Source organism: Centropristis striata, chromosome 12 (genome assembly GCF_030273125.1).
Source record: "Centropristis striata isolate RG_2023a ecotype Rhode Island chromosome 12, C.striata_1.0, whole genome shotgun sequence".
NCBI lineage: Eukaryota > Metazoa > Chordata > Actinopteri > Perciformes > Serranidae > Centropristis > Centropristis striata.
Window position 1 is genome coordinate 33,056,141 of NC_081528.1, and position 22,042 is coordinate 33,078,182.

The 22,042-nt window shown below is 37.9% G+C and overlaps 2 protein-coding genes across 2 annotated transcripts; both read right to left on the minus strand.

The window, feature by feature from the left end:
• Positions 1-2,781: 2,781 nt before the first annotated feature.
• slc25a5 (solute carrier family 25 member 5) lies at positions 2,782-6,414 on the minus strand. Its single transcript, XM_059346188.1, has 4 exons — positions 6,206-6,414; positions 3,541-4,027; positions 3,308-3,448; positions 2,782-3,206 (listed from the first exon to the last, which is right to left on the minus strand). Exons 1-4 carry the CDS (start codon positions 6,314-6,316, stop codon positions 3,049-3,051), a joined length of 897 nt encoding a protein of 298 aa, XP_059202171.1. The 5' UTR covers positions 6,317-6,414; the 3' UTR covers positions 2,782-3,048.
• Positions 6,415-8,711: 2,297 nt separating this feature from the next.
• Positions 8,712-21,571, minus strand: slc25a43 (solute carrier family 25 member 43). Its single transcript, XM_059346282.1, has 5 exons — positions 21,142-21,571; positions 17,748-17,989; positions 17,060-17,232; positions 12,653-12,787; positions 8,712-9,428 (listed from the first exon to the last, which is right to left on the minus strand). Exons 1-5 carry the CDS (start codon positions 21,411-21,413, stop codon positions 9,216-9,218), a joined length of 1,035 nt encoding a protein of 344 aa, XP_059202265.1. The 5' UTR covers positions 21,414-21,571; the 3' UTR covers positions 8,712-9,215.
• Between the last annotated feature and the right edge of the window lie 471 nt (positions 21,572-22,042).

Genomic DNA, 22,042 nt, shown 5'->3' on the forward strand with positions numbered 1-22,042 from the left:
TTGCCTCGTAATTGAAACAGTGTCTTATTTTTTTTCACCCTGCTCTGGATAGATAATGCTCCCGGGGGGCAGCAGCTCTTTAATGGGTCAATGAAAGTGGCTGAAGGCTGATCAAAGCTGCCAAGTGGCCCTGAGACCTCAGAGTCAGCATGCAGTTCATAACATAAAGTGTTGGTATATTACTGAGTGCGAGAGTCCAGAAGGTTTAAATGTGCTCCACTGTAGACACTTCAGATGTCAAGCAGAGTAAATGCTCAGTGTGGAGAGTTGTTTTGATGTCCTGTATGTGGACCAGTACAGCCTGGACAGAGACACAGAGAGGGACAACATGTCCCGTCCTGTCGGCTTCAGTCATGTGCTTCTTTACAGCTGACGAGATCATGTATCAGGAGGAATCCAATATATGATGCCCTTTAAAATACAAATCAACACCCTCCAAACCAAACTATGGAACCATCCAGGTGCCCTTTGCTTCTTTTACGTTTACATTTACATTTAGTCATTTAGCACAGCTATTCTCAACCTTGGGGTCCAAATCCCAATTGGGGTCGCAAGATGATTTCTAGGGGTCACCAAATAATTTTGGAAGTCAGCTCTGTCTGTGTTAAAGTGTTCATGTGTTTTAGTGTTTTCGGTCATTTAATGTCTTTTCTGGTCATTTTGTGTCTTTTTGGATAATTTTGTGGTCAATTTGTGTCTTTTTTGGTCATTTTGTGTCTTTTTTTGGTCATTTTGTGTCTTTTTTTGGGTAATTTTGTGTCTTTTCTGACAAATCCCAAAGTAGCAAGTTATTACTTTCCAAGGAGTCTCTGGCTTGAAGCTGACTGTTACACACTCAGGAGGTCAGAATGGACCTTTAAACTTAGATTAAAAGTAACAATAAAATTTAAAAAATATATATAAATGCACAGACAGAGAGATGTTCGAGTTGTTGTCTGCTTCATTATTTGTCCAAAATTCGTCCTATCAGCTGAGTTTGTCTGATCTGAAGTGTGAGATTCTGTTCAGTGAGCGGGGGTCTGAATATATGTCTGAATCAGGGCGTTCAGGTAGGTAGGAGCAGTACCGGAGACAACTTTGTAGGCCAGCATTAGAGATTTGAATTTGATGCGGGTTGCTTTATCTGTAATAAATGCTAAGCGGAGACACAACTGAATAGGGGAAAATTGTAACTTCCTGCGCAATTATTTTTTGGGTTACCAGTTCTCTAAAAATGTGTTTAAACATGCGAATGCACCCTTATATTATTTAATGTGTCCTAATTTGCATGGATCTCTCACAATATTGGATAAAACTAGGTTAAAAAACAAACATTTTACTGTTTTGTTTTGATAACATATATGAATTTTTCATCACTCCATGAATCACAAAATACTGTCAATAACCATTTAAATAAAGTGTTCCATAAATCCATTTGAATGATAATTGAACAAACCCCTCTGTAAAAACCCTCAAAATATATAGTTTGGTGCCTGTAAGTGGTGATTTCTGACTCAGAGTTTGAGAAAAGAAAACTTGAGAAAAAAATATTTTAAAGGATATGTATTGTAAAATGCCATACATTTTGCAACACTATGTGAATATGGTAAATAAGGTTTTTTAAATTAAATGTGCAAATGAGGCTTTATCTCATGCTGACTTTTGTTGATATGAGGAGAAATCTACAGACACAGGTAGACAGAGTGTCAAGTGATGTAAAAATAAACCCCTAAATGTGTGTTTTGAATGTTTTTTTCCACTAGTCTGAAAGAAGTTATGTTATGGAAGCAAAATAATCCAAAATCCTGCACAACCTGCATGAGAAATCAGTTTTGTGTCTCACCTTAATTGGCAGATCTATTGGACCATGATAATAAATAAGTGGAGCAGGTGTTTCAGACCGGTTAATGGTCAAACAGCTCAAGGTTAAACTCCTCAGTCACACCAGCTGGAGTCAGAAGAGACTTGGCAGGAGATAAAGGGATATTTAGAGGGTTTGATTAATCCACCACGCCAAAGTTAATCCTGTTCACGTTTATGCAGGAAGTCACTTGTGCAAACATTCAGATGAACTCTCAATATTAGGTGTCACGATACCACATTTTCACTACATGACTATTGTAGCTCAAAAGAAGTCGCAGTATCAATATTTATAGAAGATTTAATATAAATTACTTGCTCTGTCAAGTTAATTTTTGACTTTTATTCTTGATTTTGTGTCTTTTTTGGTCAAAGATTAACACTCAAAATATGAGTGCAGAGTTGGAGAGTTATGAGAGAACAATCTGCAAAATCTGTTAATTAGCCACCTGACCTGAACCACAAACTGCCAACTTTATGCGGTTTAGTACAATCGCAATGACAAAAAAGTTGGGGTGCTGTGTAAACACTAAATAAATAAATGCATCCATTCAAAATGAGTTCACCCATTTACAAAAAAACGTTTTATACTGATTTCAGCTGAATGTAGGTCACAGTGGATTTGAAAATGCCTTGATTCTGTATTTATTAAGTTTTTCCCATTTTTATTGAAACAGGGTTGTAGCATAATTGTCACACTCATCGGCTGAACACTGTTCCTGCATATCACTTTGCTTTGGTTGAAATATTGTCAACAGGTCTGTTTCCTCAGCTGATTTTGGATCGCCCCCAACAACAACAACTTGGAGACCTCTGCAGCTCTGAGCTTACATTTCACACAGCAGGCTGCCAGACGGCTGAGGGCGTGAGCAGCCAGACACTCTGTCACTATCGGTAATGTCACCCTTCATACACTACAACGCTACAAAACCAGGCAGGAGATTCACTCAAGAAGTTGTGTTTATTTCTCTTTTTTCAGTAAGGTTCCTGTGTTCAGGGAATGACATTCTGGTTAGAGGCAAAACAAAAAAAGGAAAAGCATGGGCCAAGAGAAGAACTGACCCCCCCCACACCCACCCACCCCAGTACAACTAGTAGAAAATACTAGTTGGTCCCTATAAATATAGCGTGGCATTTAAGTCCTTCCAAATGTACAAGATATGTTACAGTTAGACTTCACAACATGAACAGTGGACATACAAAAACAGCTCAGATGACTTTCTTCAGCTCATCGTATAAGACGAGCACGAAGGCGCCGCCCATGCCTCGGAGCACGTTGGACCAGGCTCCTTTGAAGAAGGCCTTGCCGCCCTCATCACGTGCGATCTTCTTCCAGCAGTCGATGGTGCCGCTGTACATGATGTCGGCTGAAGAGGGAACAGAAATATTAAAAAGACATCATGCATTTACTCTAGCAAAACAGCTGCAAAATCAATAAGATATGCTTTGATATGTTGCGTTTTTTTACCTCCTTTGCGTCCGGACTGCATCATCATGCGACGACGGACGGTGTCGAAGGGGTAGGACACGAGACCAGCGACCGCAGTCACAGATTGAGCGATCATCCAGCTGACAAAGATGTGTGTGTTCTTCGGGTCTGGAAGCATCCCTGCAAGAGCAACGTCAATCAATAGGGTTGATTAAAGTCTCCACTGAGACAAGATGCAGCAAGCTTTTCAGTGCACAATTGTGAAAACTCACCCTTCGCCGTGTCGTAGACGCCAAAGTAAGCCGCTCTGTAGATGATGATGCCCTGCACGGACACGCTGAAGCCCTGGTACAGACCCTTGATGCCGTCAGATCTGGAGATCTTCACCAAGCAGTCTCCCAGGCCTTTGAACTCGCGCCCCCCTCCGGCTTTGCCGACGTCAGCAGCCAGACGTGTTCTGGCGAAGTCGAGCGGGTAGACGAAACACAGTGACGTGGCTCCTGCGGCGCCACCGGACGCCAAGTTACCTGCAAAGTATCTCCAGAACTGTTTGCGCTTGTCCACGCCGTCGAGGAAAATCTTCTTGTACTTGTCCTTGAAAGCAAAGTTCAGGGCCTGAGTGGGGAAGTATCGGATGACGTTGGCCAGATTCCCTCTCCAGAACGAGAGGAAGCCCTGCTCTTTGGGGATGCGGACCACGCAGTCCATGATACCCTTGTACTGCTTGTCAACTGTGATCTGTTTGCTGGCATGTTGCACCTGTAAATAAAGCAGAGACACAGCAGTGGATTAGACATAATAAACTCAAGAAGGCAGCAGAATCAGATCAAGTTTGACCCTGGGCTGAGCAAGACGAGAACATAGAACATTAAAACCAAGCAGCAACCTTCAGGCCTGAAAAGTTTTAAACCTGCATTCTTTCTACTGGCCAGCAAGGGGCGACTTCACTTGGTCACCAAAACAAGTTAGATTGTATAGCAGCTATTCTCAACCTTGGGGTCGGGACTCCAATTGGGGTTGCGAGATGATTTCTGGGGGTCGTCAAATCATTTTGGAAGTCAGCTCTGTCTCCACTGTGTTAAAGTGTTCATGTGTTAATGTGTTTTAGTCATTTTGGTGATTTAATGTCTTTTTTTGGTCAATTTGTGTCTTTTTGTGGTCATTTTGTGTCTTTTTTTGGTCATTTTGTGTCTTTTTTGATCATTTTGTGGTCAATTTGTGTCTTTTTTGGTCATTTTGTTTCCTTTTTTTGGTCATTTTGTTTCTTTTTTGGGTGATCTGAACTTTGCATGTGGGACTCTGTTCAGTGAGCGGGGGTCGCGGACAACATGCATGTTAAAATGGGGGTTGCAACTCAAAGAGGTTGAGAACTACTGTTGTATAGAACTCTATGAGGGAATGACCCTACTTCTAACCTCAATAAACATTTTCCTAGTCTTCTTCAATACAGCACGAAGTTCATTTTGTAAATCATGGTCCCCTTTAGAGTAAAACAGACGATAAAGAAGGGGCGACTGGTGTTCGCATATCAGAACTTTGAGCCTTTCACAGGGCCACTTCAGTTCAGAGTTAACTGGGTAAGTTAGGACGCTGTGTAAAACAAAACTGAAGGCAATGATTTGCAAATCCTTTAACCTGCATTCAATTGTTCAACCTGATAAACTTTTGTATTTTGTAAATATACACTTCATTCTAAATGCAATACATAAGGTTTTTATTTATAACGTCCTAACTTCTTTGTAATCAGATTGTATTAAAAGACACTGGAGTGGGCTATTTATTTTGAATAATGGATGACCCAAGCTAACCAAGCTAGATAACTAGCACCAATGTTAGGTGCTAACAAAGCTCCTGATCGGTTTTGTGCACACATTTGTTGCAAGAAAACATGATGAGGAAAGCCAAATTGCAGAACTCAAACTCAAAGAGACCAAAAACTGGCCAACGTCAGAGACTACGTCAACTTATTTTATATAATCTATGGTCAAAACTATATAAAATGTTGAATATCGCATATATTTTTCTATCATGATGTCAAAATCCTGCAGCTGAACTGCATTACGGTAATATTAATATTATTCGGGCGACACTTTTATTCTGATTCTTACTTGTGTGAGTCAAACTGGAGCAAACCTTAGAAGTTTTGTTTTCCTAATATGGAATATAAAGTGGAGAAAAATAGGCCTTCTCATGTTTAAAAAAAAAAATCTTATAGACCATTTATTTATTGCTATATTGTGATATATAATCGCCATCTGATAAAAGATTTTGGCCAAGTTGCCCAGCTCCAGTTTGACATTCACTTATTTCTTCATCAGTGTGAATGAGTGTCTAACTTTAACCTGTTAACTTGTCTCACTTTGACCCCCTTGTGTCTGTCTGAGAGACACATTTGCATCCATGTGACCAGAGTACAACTCTGATGGCTCCCATTCAACAATCCCAGCCCCTCCTGCTGCTGAGCTCAGGCCCAATGCAGCAGAGGAGAGGCATGGCGCAAACCTTCCCCTGACCTTGTCTGTTTGTTTTCAGGCCAAACTAAAGACCTGTCATGGAAGATGAGCACTTTTGAACACTATAATCACAGAAGTCCTGGCTTTTATAATCACACAGTGCGTTGCTGCTTGGTTAGACTGCAGCCTGCTGGCCAGTGCATTACGTAACAGGTCTGATGCGCCTCGATAACGCTCATTTGTCATCTGTGCCTGCAGCAAACTCTGTCAGACAGAGCTGCTGAATCACTTTATTTAAACCCCTGCTTCTATTCTTAACAATGCATCATCTTTATGTTAATAAAACTGCAAAATATATCACTAAACCTTGTTAGATTCACCCTCCATCCCTTAGAAATCACTGCATGGAAAGCCTGCACCACTTGTGTCAAGCATCTAATTAACAGGAGGAAGTAATTATAGTGTGATGATAGTTAACACTCACCTGCAGGAGTAGCTTGACTCTCTCGATGGGGGCTACAGCTGTTTTGGAGATGGCAGCGGCGATACCACCAGCCAGGAAATCCTTGGCGAAGGAAATAGCTGTCTCACTCATCTTCAGATGCTATCACACACCGTCCCGGTACTTCTGTCGGTGGGGATCGCCGGTGGAGGTGAAATGGCCGACTCCAACTGAGAGGAGAGGGGATTTAAGAAGACTGAACGCGAGACAAACCGTGAACTTCGACTCTCTCCTCTCATTGGACGGCTGCAGCAGCGGGGGGCGGAGTTTAAATGATGCCCTTTGGTTCAGATTTGGGTGATCTCTCTCATCAGTCAAGAAAACTCACTGCAAAGAGCAAAAAGTTGAACTATCTTGCATGATAAGTTGCCTTGATACACTGATTGAATCACATCTGGACAGAACTGTTGGGTTGTGTGAGGTTTTGTTTCAGATTTGGCTGAAGGGCGAGTCAAATGTCAGATTGAAGCAGCTGAGGCCTATTGTGGGTAAAGGTCACTCCATCTGTTAATGTCCTTTGGCTGTCACTCAGTTTCCTACAGTATGGAGGAGGACATGATTCAATCAGCTGACTGATTCCACCACAACCGGTCAGCAGACTGATCCGACCGCAGGAGCTACATATCAAGTCAGCCTAATTAAAATCTTATCAGAAATGTTACCTGTTATCTGAAATTAATGGAGAAGAATATTAATTGGAAGCCTGTTATACATGAAAATATTAAATTGCATTTTGTATGACAGGACAAATGAATATGGAAAAACAAACTCTTATCACCTAGACAGAGGAAATTGTGCTTCAGCAATGAGGAGGGTTTTTTTTTTTCGAGTAGCAGAGGAAGCCCCGGTCCTCTGCTCAACCCTCTGAACCCCAAAATGTATGTATGATAACAGGCATTATCGGTGAAATTAGAACTTTCAGACAGTACTGGAACGGATCCTGGTTACGCAAGTATCGGATCGAAAAAGTCGCCAAAACATAGCTTAAAATTGAGATATTTCTATAAAAATCTCATTGTTCCTAATGTCTCATTAAACCGTCACCAAAAATAACCTGTTTGGAATAACTAGATCCTGGTGAAATCATTAAATTCTGACGGTCAACACTGTGAAGCCAAGACTGATACAAACTGACTGAGACAAACGGTCAAATATTCACTGAAAATCAGACACAAAGCCGAGAGGAGAGAACAGGAGAGGCCAGTGGCGGTTCTACACAGGGGCCTCCAGGGGCCACTGCCCCTGTGAAGAAGCCCTTGGCTCCTGCTGTGGCCCCTGTGTCAAATTAATAATAAAAAGATCAATTTATAACGATAACGGAACAATTTTTACCTATTTTTTGTTCAAACAATATCTCATTGTACACAAAAGGAACCCATAATGTGTACATTGTATAATAGTTTAATTGTGCAATAAAAGCTTGTGTAAATATAAAAAAAGATCATTCTCACTGTACTTCACTTTCAAAATAAAAAAAAAAGTAATTGTGCACAAAAATGAGAAATGTCATTGTCGAACAAAAATAGTTATTATTGTTGGTAAGTCTCATTGTTTCAATCAATGTATTTGTGTCTTCCAAATATACTTAAATGAGATTTTTAAATAAGCTAAAATAAAGGGTTTGAGTGCTTAAATATCATCTCTGCTGTTCTGTAATGTGCCCTTCTGATTAAACACCGGCTCCTGCTTGGCCCCCACAGTAAAACTTGAAAAATTGTTGTAAAACTAAATTCCATTTTATTGTAATTTAAAAAAAATAATGTAACCCTAACCCGACTAATACCACACCAGAAATAAGAGTAAAAAGTCCTGCATTGTATATATTACTAAAGCAGGTATGTAATCATGGGAATGTACTTCAAGTATTAAAAGTAAAAGTTATTTACGTTCTACCTAGGACTGCAACTATCATTACTTTCATTATGGATTAATCTGCTGATTATTTTCTACATTAATTGGTCAGTGGTAAAGTGCCCAAAGGGTCAACAGTAAAAAAAAAACAACCTCAAAATTATTGAAATTTGATCAAAATTATGAATACAAATAAAAAGAAAAGCAGCAAATCACCACATTTGTAAAGCTGGAATCTTGAGCTGAAAATGATTTAAATTAATATTAAAATATCTGCAAATTATTCTGTTTTGTAAATCAGCCATTTGTTTTTATCATCAAGTTGTTTCAGCTAGACATGTTTATAGTAGTTTAATTTAAAACAAAATGTGTTTGTTTTGTATGTAAAAATCTTAATTTGTAAAGTAAACCCAAATTGTAAGATAAATAAATTTAAAGTAGGAAAAAGTATCGTATCTCCCTCTGAAATGTAGTGGAGTCAAAATATAAAGGGGCTTAAGATGAAAAACTAAATAAAGTACTTGAGTTAATGCACTTAATTAAATTCCACCTCTGGTTTTATCTTCCTGAATTGTTTGTTCAACTGAGATTACAGATATATAATCAAGACTAACTCAAACATGGAAATAACACCTGACAAGTGAAAAATTATGTTTTAATGTTTCAAGCACATTTCTTCCATCAATGCATGTTAGCATATTAACACGAATGATCATTACCTACTCAAACATAACAATCAGAATTTTTACATTAAATTTACATTAAAAACTTGTTCTATCACACAAGCAGAGCAAGAGAGCTTCATCAGCCCGTTTTAATAAACTACAGTGTGGCACTATTTGATGTCAATAACTGAAATAAGCCCAGAAATAAATAGTTAATGCTAAAGGCACATAATATTTGGTTAAAAACAGCAATGGAAATACATGAAGGCTGAGTGAACAATTCATGAACACATAATACTGACAGATAAAATAACATTGTTTCTGAAAGAGGTAGACCGTGTCTGACAGGACGACACGGAAATGCGCCTTCTATGTCGACATGAAACCTGAAATGTTCTGTAATTATTATAGACAAGCCTCTGAAGTATTTCATACTGCTGGTCAGGTGAAGTATATACATGTTCTCTGGGGAAGTTTCACCAGCGGTTCCCTAAAGACGACTGCCCTGACCCAAAGTTCCTGTTTTTCAAGTATCGCTTCACCTCTTCCAGCTCGGACGGCCCGAGGCTCTGGTCCACCCCCGGCGCCAGCTTGTAGCTGAGCGGTGAGACGATGTAGCCGTTGCGGTAAAGGCAGACCTGCTTACACATCTCAAAGCAGGTGAAGAGAAGGCCGAAGTAGGGGACAATCTGTGAGGGGAGAGAGAGAGAGTTTCTTTCAGTGTGATGTGATTAAACTGACCATAAATCCACACAAAGAAGGTACTAAAATGTGCTTAATGGGGGGAAGCAGGAAGAAAGTAAAGCCCTCCTACTGCAGTTTCCCCCTCTCTTTGCTAAGCCCCTCCCACCAGACAAGCTCAGTCAGCTTCAAGCCAGAGACTCCTTGTAAAGTAATAACTTGCTAATTTGGGATTTGTCAGAAAAGACACAAAATAACCAAAAAGACACACATTCACCACAAAATGCCCAAAAAAAGACACAAAATGACTACAAAAAGAAACAAAACGACCAAAAAAGACACAAAATGACCAAAAAAGACACAAAATGACCAAAAGAAGACAAAATTACAACAAAAAAAAACACAAAATGGGCAAAAAAAAAAGACATAAAATTACCAAAAAAGACAAAATTACTTAAAAAAAAACACACAAAATGGGCAAAAAAAGACATTAAATGACCAAAAAGACAAAAACACATTAACACATGAACACTTTAACACAGTGGAGACAGAGCTGACTTCCAAAATGATTTGACGACCCCCAGAAATCATCTCGCAAACCCAATTGGGGTCGGGACCCCAAGGTTGAGAATAGCTCCAGTCATTCTCTTCATCCTCATCCTGACTGTGGTCCTATGTAGTTATATAGCAGCAATTCCAGGACAATTAGCATCCTGTTTCCTTAGTTTCTCTGTTTTTCTTTTAAAACATGTCTGTTAAGATGACAGACACTTTTTGGAAAGCGGCTGAGTGTTTTGGCTAGCTAGTTAGTTCCCTCTGCCTCTGTTACTTTTGTAGCGGCTAACCAACAGAGTTTGAATGTGACAACTGACCGACACGGCAAGCAGCGTTGCCAACTTAGCGACATGTTGCTATATTTAGCGACTATTCAGACCCCTCCAGTGACTGTTTTTCAAAAAAGAGACTAGCGACAAATCTAGCGACTTTTTCTGGTTATTGGAGACATTTGAGGTACTTTCTGAGCCGCTACCTGAGCCGCTAACTGGAGAATTCGGGCGGATCATCTCTCCCTAGCCACACCCATAGCTCTCTGGAGGAAAAAGTACCTAATGAAAACGTGCCTATAGGCTGTAGGCTTGGGCGGTATTACTGTATAACAGTATACTGGGGTATTTAAGGTATGACATTATGAAAAAACAGATACTGCCCAAGTCTAACAGGCTGTGACCAATATTCTATACTAACATGCTATTTAGCATGCTAAAACAGTGTTTTATTATGTCAGAAATTGTAGTATTAAAACCAGTAATGGGCAAATTATGCTGTTTCCAATGATATATTACAGGATGCCAATACTAGACTTCAGACCTGCGACGAAATCCCACAATGCAATGTGGTGGTGCTGATAACGGCGGACAGCGACCAAGGCATCATTTCTTTATTTTACGTTAGATTTCTGTCATTGTTGTTGTCTTTTTTCTTTAAAAAAAAACTTGTATGACATTTATGTGTCAATGCTACATCTGTATGTACATGATGTTTTATTTCGATACTATGCACATTTGTTGCACAGTTTATGCACGGTTTGAAAAACTTTTAAAAAAAAAAGAGAAATACATTGTTGTCGCCTGTGTTTTTCATTTTTCTGACAGCCATAGCACTGCTACGTGAAGTTTCTACTAATATTATTTACAGGAAAGTATGTTGAATCATAGCTCACATATTGAGTATGTAGAGCATAGTGTATGCAGTTGTTCCCAATGCTGGAATAGCAACTTCTCTTCCATTGTATGAAGATTTTGCCATCTGAAGGGACGTGCATGCTCCTCTGCATGTGTAGAACAGCAAGTAGGAGCCTGAAATGACCTGTCTGCAGTCACAGGGTAGATTTCCTAAAGCCTGAAAGCAGCCCAGAGGTGCAGAAGTCTAGTTTTCTCTCAGACCACTTGAATTACAAGATGCAAGAAAAAACTGCCCACACTTTAAAGTGTCTACAACTTATTTTCATTCAGCTGTCAATCAATATGTGCTGTGTGTGCGTGCATGACTAAATGCGTGTGTGTGCATGTTTGTGTATGTATACTTACAGATGTGTATGTGGGGGAGGGAGGGGTGGGTTTTGTCATTTTTATTGTCCGTTTTTATTCTTATTTTTTTGTAAAGCACTTTGTGTTGCATTTTTATGTATGAAAAGCGCTATATAAATAAAGTTTGATTTGATTTGAGCTGCTCATGATAAGGCCTCACATTTGTAAAACAGCAGTTAACTATCCTGACATTTGCAGCTGTAATATGAGAGCGGAGCATGCTGTTCCAGAGACAGACTTTGCTCACCTTGCTCGTGATATTCATGCTATGAATTACACACTGAACATTCGTTTCCATGCCCCACCCCTCCACCCCCTGCTCACTCTCCCTTGTGTAGGCCATGGGTTACAATCCTCTCGCCGTCATAAAGTCACTCATGTTCCTGAGCACATGGAGTTATTTAACCCTTGATCAGGCAAAGAACTATATTTGGTAACTTCAGGTAATATTTCGAGAAAAAAGTTGCAAATTTACTAGATTAAAGTGGCAAATCTACAAGAAAAAAGTTGCAGATTTAAGAGATTTAAAGTGGCAAATCTGTGCGAAAAAAGTTGCAGATTCACGAGAAAAAAGTGGGAAAAAAGCAACTTTTTTTCTCCCAGATTCACCACTTTAAATCTCATAAATCTACGCATTTTTTTCTGGTAGATTTGACACTTTAATCTGATAAACTTTTTTCTCCAAATATTATTATTATTATTATTTTTTTTTTTTTTTACACATTCTGGCTGTATGTTATATATGCTATATGTTGTATGTAATATCCTCCAATATTCTCTAGGGTTGACATTTGGAATTTGCAAGTATTTCAATGAGTGCCCTATTAAGGGTTAAAGTGGTGAATCTGGGAGAAAAAAGTTGCTTTTTTCCCACTTTTTTCCTCGTAAATCTGCGACTTTTTTCGCGCAGATTTGCCACTTTAAATCTCTTAAATCTGCGACTTTTTTTCTTGTAGATTTGCCACTGTAATCTAGTAAATTTGCAACTTTTTTCTCAAAATATTACGTTACCAAATTAAGTTACCAAACATAGTTCTTTGCCTGATAAAGGGTTGAGTTTACACACAAGAGTCCACCAGTGCTCTCTCCATATGATTGATTGGCTGAAATATAAGAAATAATAACCCTCTATAAGTGAGCCGTACCTTTATTGTGTTGGCAGTGAGGCCGTTCCACAGTGAGAGGACGCCCTTGTTTTTTACAACCTGCATGAAACAGTCAATCATCCCGCTGAAGTGGACGTCAACGCCACCGTAATGTGGCAGACGGGCACTCTGCGCCTGAGAGAAGAAGGAAAGTGAGAGTGAAGAGCAGTAAATCAAACAAAATGTCATCATGTGTCTGTTAGCAATCAGCAGAAAGGTCAGGTGAAGCGTGACAAGACAGAGTGCAGTTTTGGGTAAGATTTAATTAAGTTATACACAATAAATGTATTTCACTACTTTTCTAATAAGTAGTGACAAGTTGACCTGCTCTATTTATGATTTATTTTTTTCAAATTAACTCTGAAACCAGTTGCTTTTGTATGTTTATGTGTGGAATATTTTATTTCAGATTTTTAAACAAATTACAGAACACAAAACCCCCGATTCTCTATCCTGCCTACACAAATCTCACATAGAGTGAAACACAAAGAAAGACTGCAATATCACATTGTTTAAAGACATTATATTTTAGACCAGTGCATTTACTCAAGGACTTTACTTAAGTACAATGCTGAGGTTCTTGTACTTTACTTGGGTATTTCCATTTTATGTAACTTTATACTTCTAGATTTTAGAGGTAAATATTGTACTTTTTACTCCACTACATTTAGCTGAAAGCTTTAGTTACTTTTAAAGGTTGAGATTTAACATGAGAAATGTGATCAATTAGGTCATTTTAAAGGCATTTCTTTTTAATTAAACCTCATAACAGTATATTAATTAGTTAAAATGAGCCCTGCCTTGAAAAAAATCAAAATGCTGCTTACATAAATGCCTCAATACAAAAAAATCCAATAATATAATTAGAATGAGTAGATCCATTCTGTATAATGAGTACTTTTATTTTTGATACTTTAAGTACATTCTGATGCTGATACTTTTGTACTTTTACTTGAGAAAGTTTTGAATGCAGGATTTTTACTTGTAGTTGAGTAATTTCACAATGTGTACTTTTACTTAAGTAAAGGAACTGAATACTTCTTCCACCACTGTTTTAGATAAAGCCACCCAATTTTTAGAAAGGTTTTTTTTTAATAATAAGAATAAAATTCAGACATTTTTCAAGCACTTTCAAGGTACCTTAATAAGGAATTGTCAGACTCTTGAAGCCTTTGTCATCATCAAACTGTTGCTATAAATGTAACTCAAAAAATAAAGTTTAGAGAATGTATTAATACTCACAGCGGTCACTTTTGTATTAACTTTTACTTTCTAATTTGGGGTAGAGTTCAGGTGTGAGACGCCAGGAGAGAGTGTTTAATTTGAGATTAAAACATTTTTAGATTCCACGAGTGAAGATGAAACACCAGATAATGTTGATAATCTGGTGTTTTTCAATGATTATATTTGAGTATTCCTTGAAAACATTGGTTAAAATGAAGCATTTTCCAAACTTTCCAGACTTTTTATGTACCCTTATGTGTGTGTGTCTTTTTGTTTGGAGAGTCATCTACTTTTACAGCAATAAACCTGCACAAATCAGGTTATATCAAATTTATCTAAAAAAACAAATAAGCAACGCTCTTACAAGATTAAATACAAGGACAAGAGAAGCAGATAATGAACACAACTCTGTCCTTCTTCGGTAAAAGTGAGAACAAAAATTAGGAGTTAAACTTGGTAGATAATTATGTAAGTTAACAGTATATTAACCCTTTATCAGGCGAAGAACTGTATTTGGTAACTTCAGTGGATATCAAAATGGGGTCGAGAAAAAAGTAGCAAATTTACGAGATTAAAGTGGCAAATCCACAAGAAAAAAAGTTGCAGATTTAAGAGATTTAAAGTGGCAAATTTGTGCGAAAAAAGTTGCAGATTTATGAGATTTAAAGTGGTGAATCTGCGAGAAAAAAGTTGCTTTTTTCCCCACTTCTTTCTTGTAAATCTGTGACTTTTTTCCACGCAGATTTGCCACTTTAAATCTCTTAAATCTGCGACTTTTTTTCTTGTAGATTTGCCACTTCAAATCTCTCAAAGCTGCAACTTCTTTCTCGAAATATTTTTATTTTGGATATCTGCTGAAGTTACCAAATACGGTTCTTCGCCTGATAAAGGGTTAAAGAAGAGACAGTCACACAGTGTTTCTATGGCTGATCGTCATGTGATGGAGGAAATGTATCTTTAGAAGCTTCAAGGGAGCACGCAGCCTCGAGGGTGTTAGACTGTTCAAACAGCTCCATTTGTCGAGGAAACATTAAGCTAACCAGCGAGTTAAACAATACTTAGCGACCCTCAGCTTCTGCAAACATCCTCAGCTGTCTCACTCTTAATGTTTAACTCTGAGACATGAGCTGAATCCCCAAGTCAGAGCATTACATAACATTGTTCTCTATATTAAGGTGGCATGGTTGTGATGGTTTTGTGAACTGGACACACACAGCTCTCACCTTGCCTGCTGTCTGATAGTGACCGGCTATCTTTAGAGGACTTATCTATAGCTTCTGCAGACCCGGGACACATTCACATTCCCAGCTGCTGTTGAATCTTGCGGTAGCTAATAATAGGCTGATAAAACCGGATGTAGTATTCTGTCCTTCGTAGCACCATTGTTCCCCGTGTGTCCTCCCCAACATGCAGTGACATCAACTCAAACACCATTTCAGAGGAAAGTAGTGCAGACCAGTGTGTATCTGTGACCAAGGTGTTTTTATCATCAACATAAAGTTAAATCATTTATAATTTCTATTTTGATATAAGAATGTAAACTTTCTGTTTTCAAAACCACCAAAGAAAAGGGCAAACTTAATTTAGGAGCACCTCTACTGCCCCCTTTTGGACAACATGTGGTATTACAGCCAGTGTGCATAAACTGCTGTACTGTTTAGGATAAGAATGATGGCAAACAATTTATAAATGGTCAGTCATAGTCGATACATTTAAAGAGGAATAGTTGATTTAACCCTAAGAGACCCATTTTTGTTTTGTTAAGGTTGACAATAGATGCCACATAGGAAAGTTGAAGATTCATTTAAGATGTAGCTCACAAACAATACCAACATGGCATGAAGTTGTTTATACAGGCAGTTTTTCCAATCATAAATTTAAATTAAACATTGTTTTTTGTTAGGTGCCTATCAAACAGTAAAACAAATCATTATGATGGTTTGTTGCAGCAATTTTAGGGTTGACACCAATTGTGTCACCAGATTTGATGCCAAAATTTAACCATTTTTTACCACCTGAGAATTAATTTTAAAAAAAGTTTTAAAAAGTCAAAAAATTCTTGAAAATAGCACATTTAGACATCAAGACATTGAGGAACAGTGAAAAAAATTCTAGTAAGAATTGCATTTACCATCAGCTATAAATGCAATTCCTGCAGAAATCTCCAAAATGTCAAAAGTTTTTAAAAACCAAATTGCAGCTAGATTTTTGGCTTGGATGGCAAGAAGTCCTGTAGGTCTCTTGATTGAAAGATCTATTTAATTATTTCCAGCCTTCCCTGTTCCCAGTTTATAGTAACATATAATAAAGATATCCCTGGAAACCATGCCAATGTATTCCTTTTAAATTGCCAAAAAGATCTTAGTTGACGAAGAAACTAATAACTAGTAGCTGACTAACTGATTAAAAGCAGGCAACGGTTATTTATTGTCCTTTTTTAATTACTGACAGTGTTTTCATTTATTTAGTTGCACTGCAAAAAAGCCAACTTGTATTTTTTGGCCTTAAACAGTGATTTAAGTTGGTAAAACTTGGAAATATAAATTATTGACGTTTAGGGCAATAATGTAAGTTAGCACAACAAAGGAAGCCAGTTGTCTGCTCAAAAACAAGTTGGTGAGTTGTTGTTACTTATATCTTTAAGTTGGGGTTCACAACAAGGGACAATAGTTCTGTTAACTCTTATTTCTTTTTTGTAAAATGCGGGAAAGCGGGGAAATTCATTAGCGAAAGCTAGCGGCTAACTGATGCTAGCGGCTAACTGATGCTAGCGGCGCTGCTTGTTACAGCTACAAGAGTAGCCATTAGCGTATCAGTGCTAACTCAAAATTGTGGTCGCAACATTAGCTGACATTTCATAGTGGTGTTACAATCGTGCCAATTCAGCACATTGCAGAAGTTAGCAGGAGTAAGGATTAAAAGTTATTACAATGTAAAATTATAAATTAGTACAATTTACAGATGAGTTGACAAAGTCAGGATTCAGAGTTGAGCAAATTCGAAAACAAAATTGAAAATATTTAGTTTAATTGTCCAATTTAAAATTTTATTGAAGTTTGTTGCCTTGAAATTTTGAGTTCACCCAACTGTTTTTTTTCCCAGTGTGAGTCTGTTTCAGTGCTCCTAAAACTAAACCGACATGGAGGAAGTGAAGTGTTGTGGATATGTTTACTGTTAAATTACCTGCATCTTCCGTTTTACAGTTTCAAAAGGGTAGGAGAGAGTTTGGGCCACTCCTGCAGCCAAGCAGCCGTTTATAAAGTTCTGCAGGGGGGAAAAGCGGAAAGGAGGCTCCTGCCAGAGTTTGTCCAAGTTCATGTAGACTGCATAGCATCCGAGAGAAAAGGGAAAAGCACCTGTAGACACATGAAACGTACTGTAAGTCACAGTAAAATGTGTACATTTAAGAGATGTGTGCAGCAAATGATGAGACTAATGAAAAGTCCTGACAGGAGCAATTATAGTGAGCAAATTAAACTAAGAACTGAAAAAGTGTGAAAAACATTTTAGTTGATCGATATAAAACTTAAAATCTAACTGAAGTAAAATAAAAAGCAGAACATGAGAAGACCTTTGTGCCTAAATGCCTTCAGTACGTTTTGTGTTTGTATTGTAATACCCCCCCCCCCCCCCCATTTCATAATAATATATTTTTTAAAGTAATAAGAACTGAACTAAAATTTTTTTAAACAAAACAAAAATAAGCAAGCCCACGAGTGAAACTAACTCTGAAAGTTAGCTGGATTAAAAACCAAAATTAATAAATAAATACAAACTATAATGCCTCGTCAAGAGGAACAGAAATACCTTTCATAGAGAGTGGATATTAAATATTTTGGACCTTCAGAACTACATGAACATGCAAACACACCCAGTAAAGTGAGGGAGAAGCCCCTGTAGAGGGCGAGCAGCCCCTCGTTCCTGTAGATCTTTGACAGAGTGTGAGCCACGCCGAGGTACGTTGGCTGTCTGCAGTTCTGGACGATGAGTCGCGTCTCCGCCACTTCCAGAGGGTACGTGGTCAGCGCAGCAGCAACGCCCGCCACACCACCTGCCAGTATGGCTCTCCACTGAGAGATGAAGCCCAGTTCATCCATGTGAAGGTGCACGATCCTGCACACAGAGGGAGGAAAGTTCATCACACTTAACTGTACAGGAGGCATTAATCACAGAGTCAATAGTTCTGTCTTTTGTCTCGTTTCATTTGACTGATGGAAGCTTTTTAATTTGTTTAATTTGCTGGCAGTGTTTTATGTAATTTTCAAACCTACTGTGCACCCAGTGGCGGTTCTACACAGGGGCCTCCAGGGGCCACTGCCCCTGTGAAGAAACCCTTGGCCCCTGCTGTGGCCCCTGTGTCAAATTAATAATAAAATGATCAATTTATAACAATGAACAATGGGACAATTATAACCTTTTTTTTGTTAAAACAATATCTCATTGTACACAAAAGAAACCCAGAATGTGTACATATATAAGTATATATATATATAAAGATCATTCTGACTGTACTGCACTTTCAAAATAAAAAAAAGTGATTGTGCACAAAAATGAGAAATGTCATTGTCATACAAAAAAAAAGTTATTGTTGGTGAGTCTCATTATTTAAATCAATGTATTTGTATCTTCCAAATATACTTAAATGAGATGTTTAAATGAGCTAAAATAAAGATTTTGAATGCTTAAATATCATCTTTGCCATTTTTTGATGTGCTAATGTGGCCCTCTGATTAAACACTGGCCCCTCCTTGGCCCCCACAGTAAAATTGGTCTAGAACCGCCACTGTGTGCACCTGATCATTAGGGCTGGGCGATATGGACCAAAAGTCATATACCGATATATTTAGGCTGAATATTGATATACGATATATATCCCGATATTTTTATCACAAAGTGAGAGCAAATGTTCAGTCAAAGTCAAAGCCAAATATGACATGTCACAAGTAGTTTTATTGAAACCATTTATTTAAGTGAACATAAATACTGTATAACAACAGTATTTTAAAAAAAAATCAAAGCTCCATAAAGTGCACATTTAAATTAAAAAAAAATCTTAAATAAAAATAGCCTATGAAATACAATAGGCCAATCTTTTTCTGAAATAAATATATTTCTATGAGAAAAGAACAACGAACATTACAAAATAACTGAATATGACAGCCCCTAGTAAGAGCAGCATTTATATATGAGGAAAGATTTTTTTAAACACTATATCGATATATGCAATGTAGTCTAATTCTATATCACATTTAAAAATATATCCATATATTTTTTATATCAATATATCGCCCAGCCCTACTGGTCGTCCTATAAGCAGAACTCCTCCCTGTGGATGCATTTTTGTTTCACTTTTGTAATGATTAGTAGATACCTTGCAAACCATTATTTAAAAAATCTAAATAATTAATGAAACATAAAAAAAAAGCTAAACGAGATACAGAACTAGATCTCTCTGAGCACTCGTGACAGGTCATTGAGTCAATAATAAACTGAGATATAATAAGATGAAGTTATGGTCACGTTTCAGTCGCCTAAACATAAGGAGTAAATAGATAACTGAAGCCACGTGTGTGTGTGTGTGTGTGTGTGTGTGCTTTCCTGGAACACAGTGTACCCTGAGCAGTGTCTGCAGTCAGGATGCAGCGGTGTTTTCACGCACACGTGTCCTGAAGCATAACAGGTGAACACATGGATCCTGACCGCTTCACTACACACAGGAGATATTTATGACTGTACACCTGATCACTGTTGACACGGCTGCGGCTCTGCATGTTTAAGTTTCAGACGAGCTGCCGGCTGAGCCGCTTGTTTTGTCCTGTAGTAACCCGACAGGAGAAAGAGTTTGTATTTGCCCTGAGTGAGGCCTTTCAGGCAACACCTCCTTTCATCATAAGAAAGGATTCTCCAGGAATTATCTATAGGCTACATCAAGTATATTTACTGTCTATTAAGCCTTCACTTAACACACGTTTTCATTATCAATAAAATGTACTACTTCTTATCAATTCATTTAATACTGTTTGATAAAAATGTTAGAAAACAGTGACGGAAAATTGCCACATCACACATAATCTTTTTTTTCCCACCTGATCAACAGCCCAGAACCAAATGTTTCACTCACTGGCCAATTAAATATCAAATAACACAAATATAACTATCAAATTTTTCACATTTGATGAGCTGGAACCAGCAATTTTTGGCATTTTTGTTAAAGAATACTTCCCTGGAAAAATTATCATTTGAATATAATTACTCATTGCGGGTTACATAAAATTCTTGAAGAACACTTTGTTAATCTCCTATGTGTCTAAGAACTGCAAAACTTTAAAAACATTAGTTTATAGACTCTTACAAGTCTCAAGTCCTGCAGTATAATCCAAGTCTCATTTTCCCATTTATCTTTCTAAACACATGCATTTTTCTTATACTTTTCCTTAAGGTGAGAAACTGATATACAAATGATCATTTTGTGGATGTGGACTTTATTTTATTTTTGAAATGTGCTATATAATAAACTTGCCTTACCTTTAAAAGAATGACTTAAACAATTAGTTGATTATCAAAATTAGAATTGAACAATGGGTTGATTAAATGATTAGTCAATCTAAAGAAAAATATACAGCAATGATTGATGATTATGATTATAATTACATTATTGTGCTAGTCTTTGTCTCTCACAGGTACTGAATGAAGAGCAGCAATAAAGGCTTTCTACTGTAGTCTATTGTATTCGTCTTCATTAATCAATGAATTCATTTTACAAACAAACAATGGGTAGATTGTAATGATTTGCATTATTATCTTTGTATTTAAACAGTTGTCAAGACAAAACAAGATGTGAATTCAGGCTTTGGGGAACTGTGACAGACATTTGTTTTCAACCATTAAACTGTTAAATTATTAGACTTTGATTAAACATTACACTTATCTAGAATAATTATTTTTGCTTTACCTAAAGTAGCAACTAATTAATTTTCTCCTGATTGACTTATAATCTAATCATTACAAACATAATAAGATATCAGTCTACCTGTGAGTCAACAGTCAGGGCATAAATACGCCCTGTCAGTTTAAATAACTGCTGAGTGAATGCTGCTCTCTGATTGGCTGAAAACAGAAGGTGCGCCTCGTACGGTAAAACAGGAAGTACATGTTTAGCTTCACGGTTGAGAGTAAACAGACCATTTAAACGAACCCCTTTTAGTCATTTAATCATGTCAAACATTAAAATAACCGACCCACAGCTTGTATTAAACTTGACTCACTTCTTGTAGGCTGCGAGGTGGACTGCGGTGTAGGGGAAGAGCCGCAGACAGGAGGCGAGGTTTCCTTTCCAGAAGCCTCGGAGTCCTTCATTCTGGTAGATGAGGAGGAAACTCTGCCACAAACCCCTCTTACAGTGAAATGTCCCCACCTGACTTTTAATTTTAACCACCTCCAGAGGCGACGTGACGGTTTTACTGAAAATCCCGGCGAAACCGACGCACATAAAGCTCTGAGAACTCGTCAGTCTGTTGTCTTTCTTCACGGAGGCCATCAGCGCTGAGACGGTCTGCTTCCTGCGGGGCTTCGGTCTTCTCACACGGACAGGACAGGGTTTGTTTGTGCAGGTTAGACATCTAGATGTGGAGACCGAGGAGGTGTCCGTCTCATGTCCGGACCGGGCGGTGTTATGATGAGACAAAACCACGTCACTCTGACAGGAGCTGCATTCACGTCTCCATGACACCAGGGGGCGCTGCAGGCTGCAAAAACTCCCCAAAGCCTTATTTTAACCCATGGTGACACCCATGTGACAAACACTTTAAATCTTCTATAATCTCCAATATTAAGCTTTATGCTTCACATTAACTCATTAAATCCCTAAGTGACGTATACTCAACACCCTGGTGTGGTGGTCATGTGACTTTAACAGGAAGTGACTTCTCCAAAATGTAGCTGTGACTTGGAACAGAAATGTGAAAAAGTAGCTAATTTTAAAAAGCTTGTTTTTTGTTACTTGGTTAAGTTTAAACCCATTTAACAATTCTAATCCGTTAATAGGGAACTGAACAAATTAAAGTCCTAATTTTGATATATGTTATGGAGATGCAAAAGAAAAAGGCACATTTTCTGCTTACAGAGACACCAATTTGCCTTTTTTTTTTTCTATTTTAAAATAAGAAA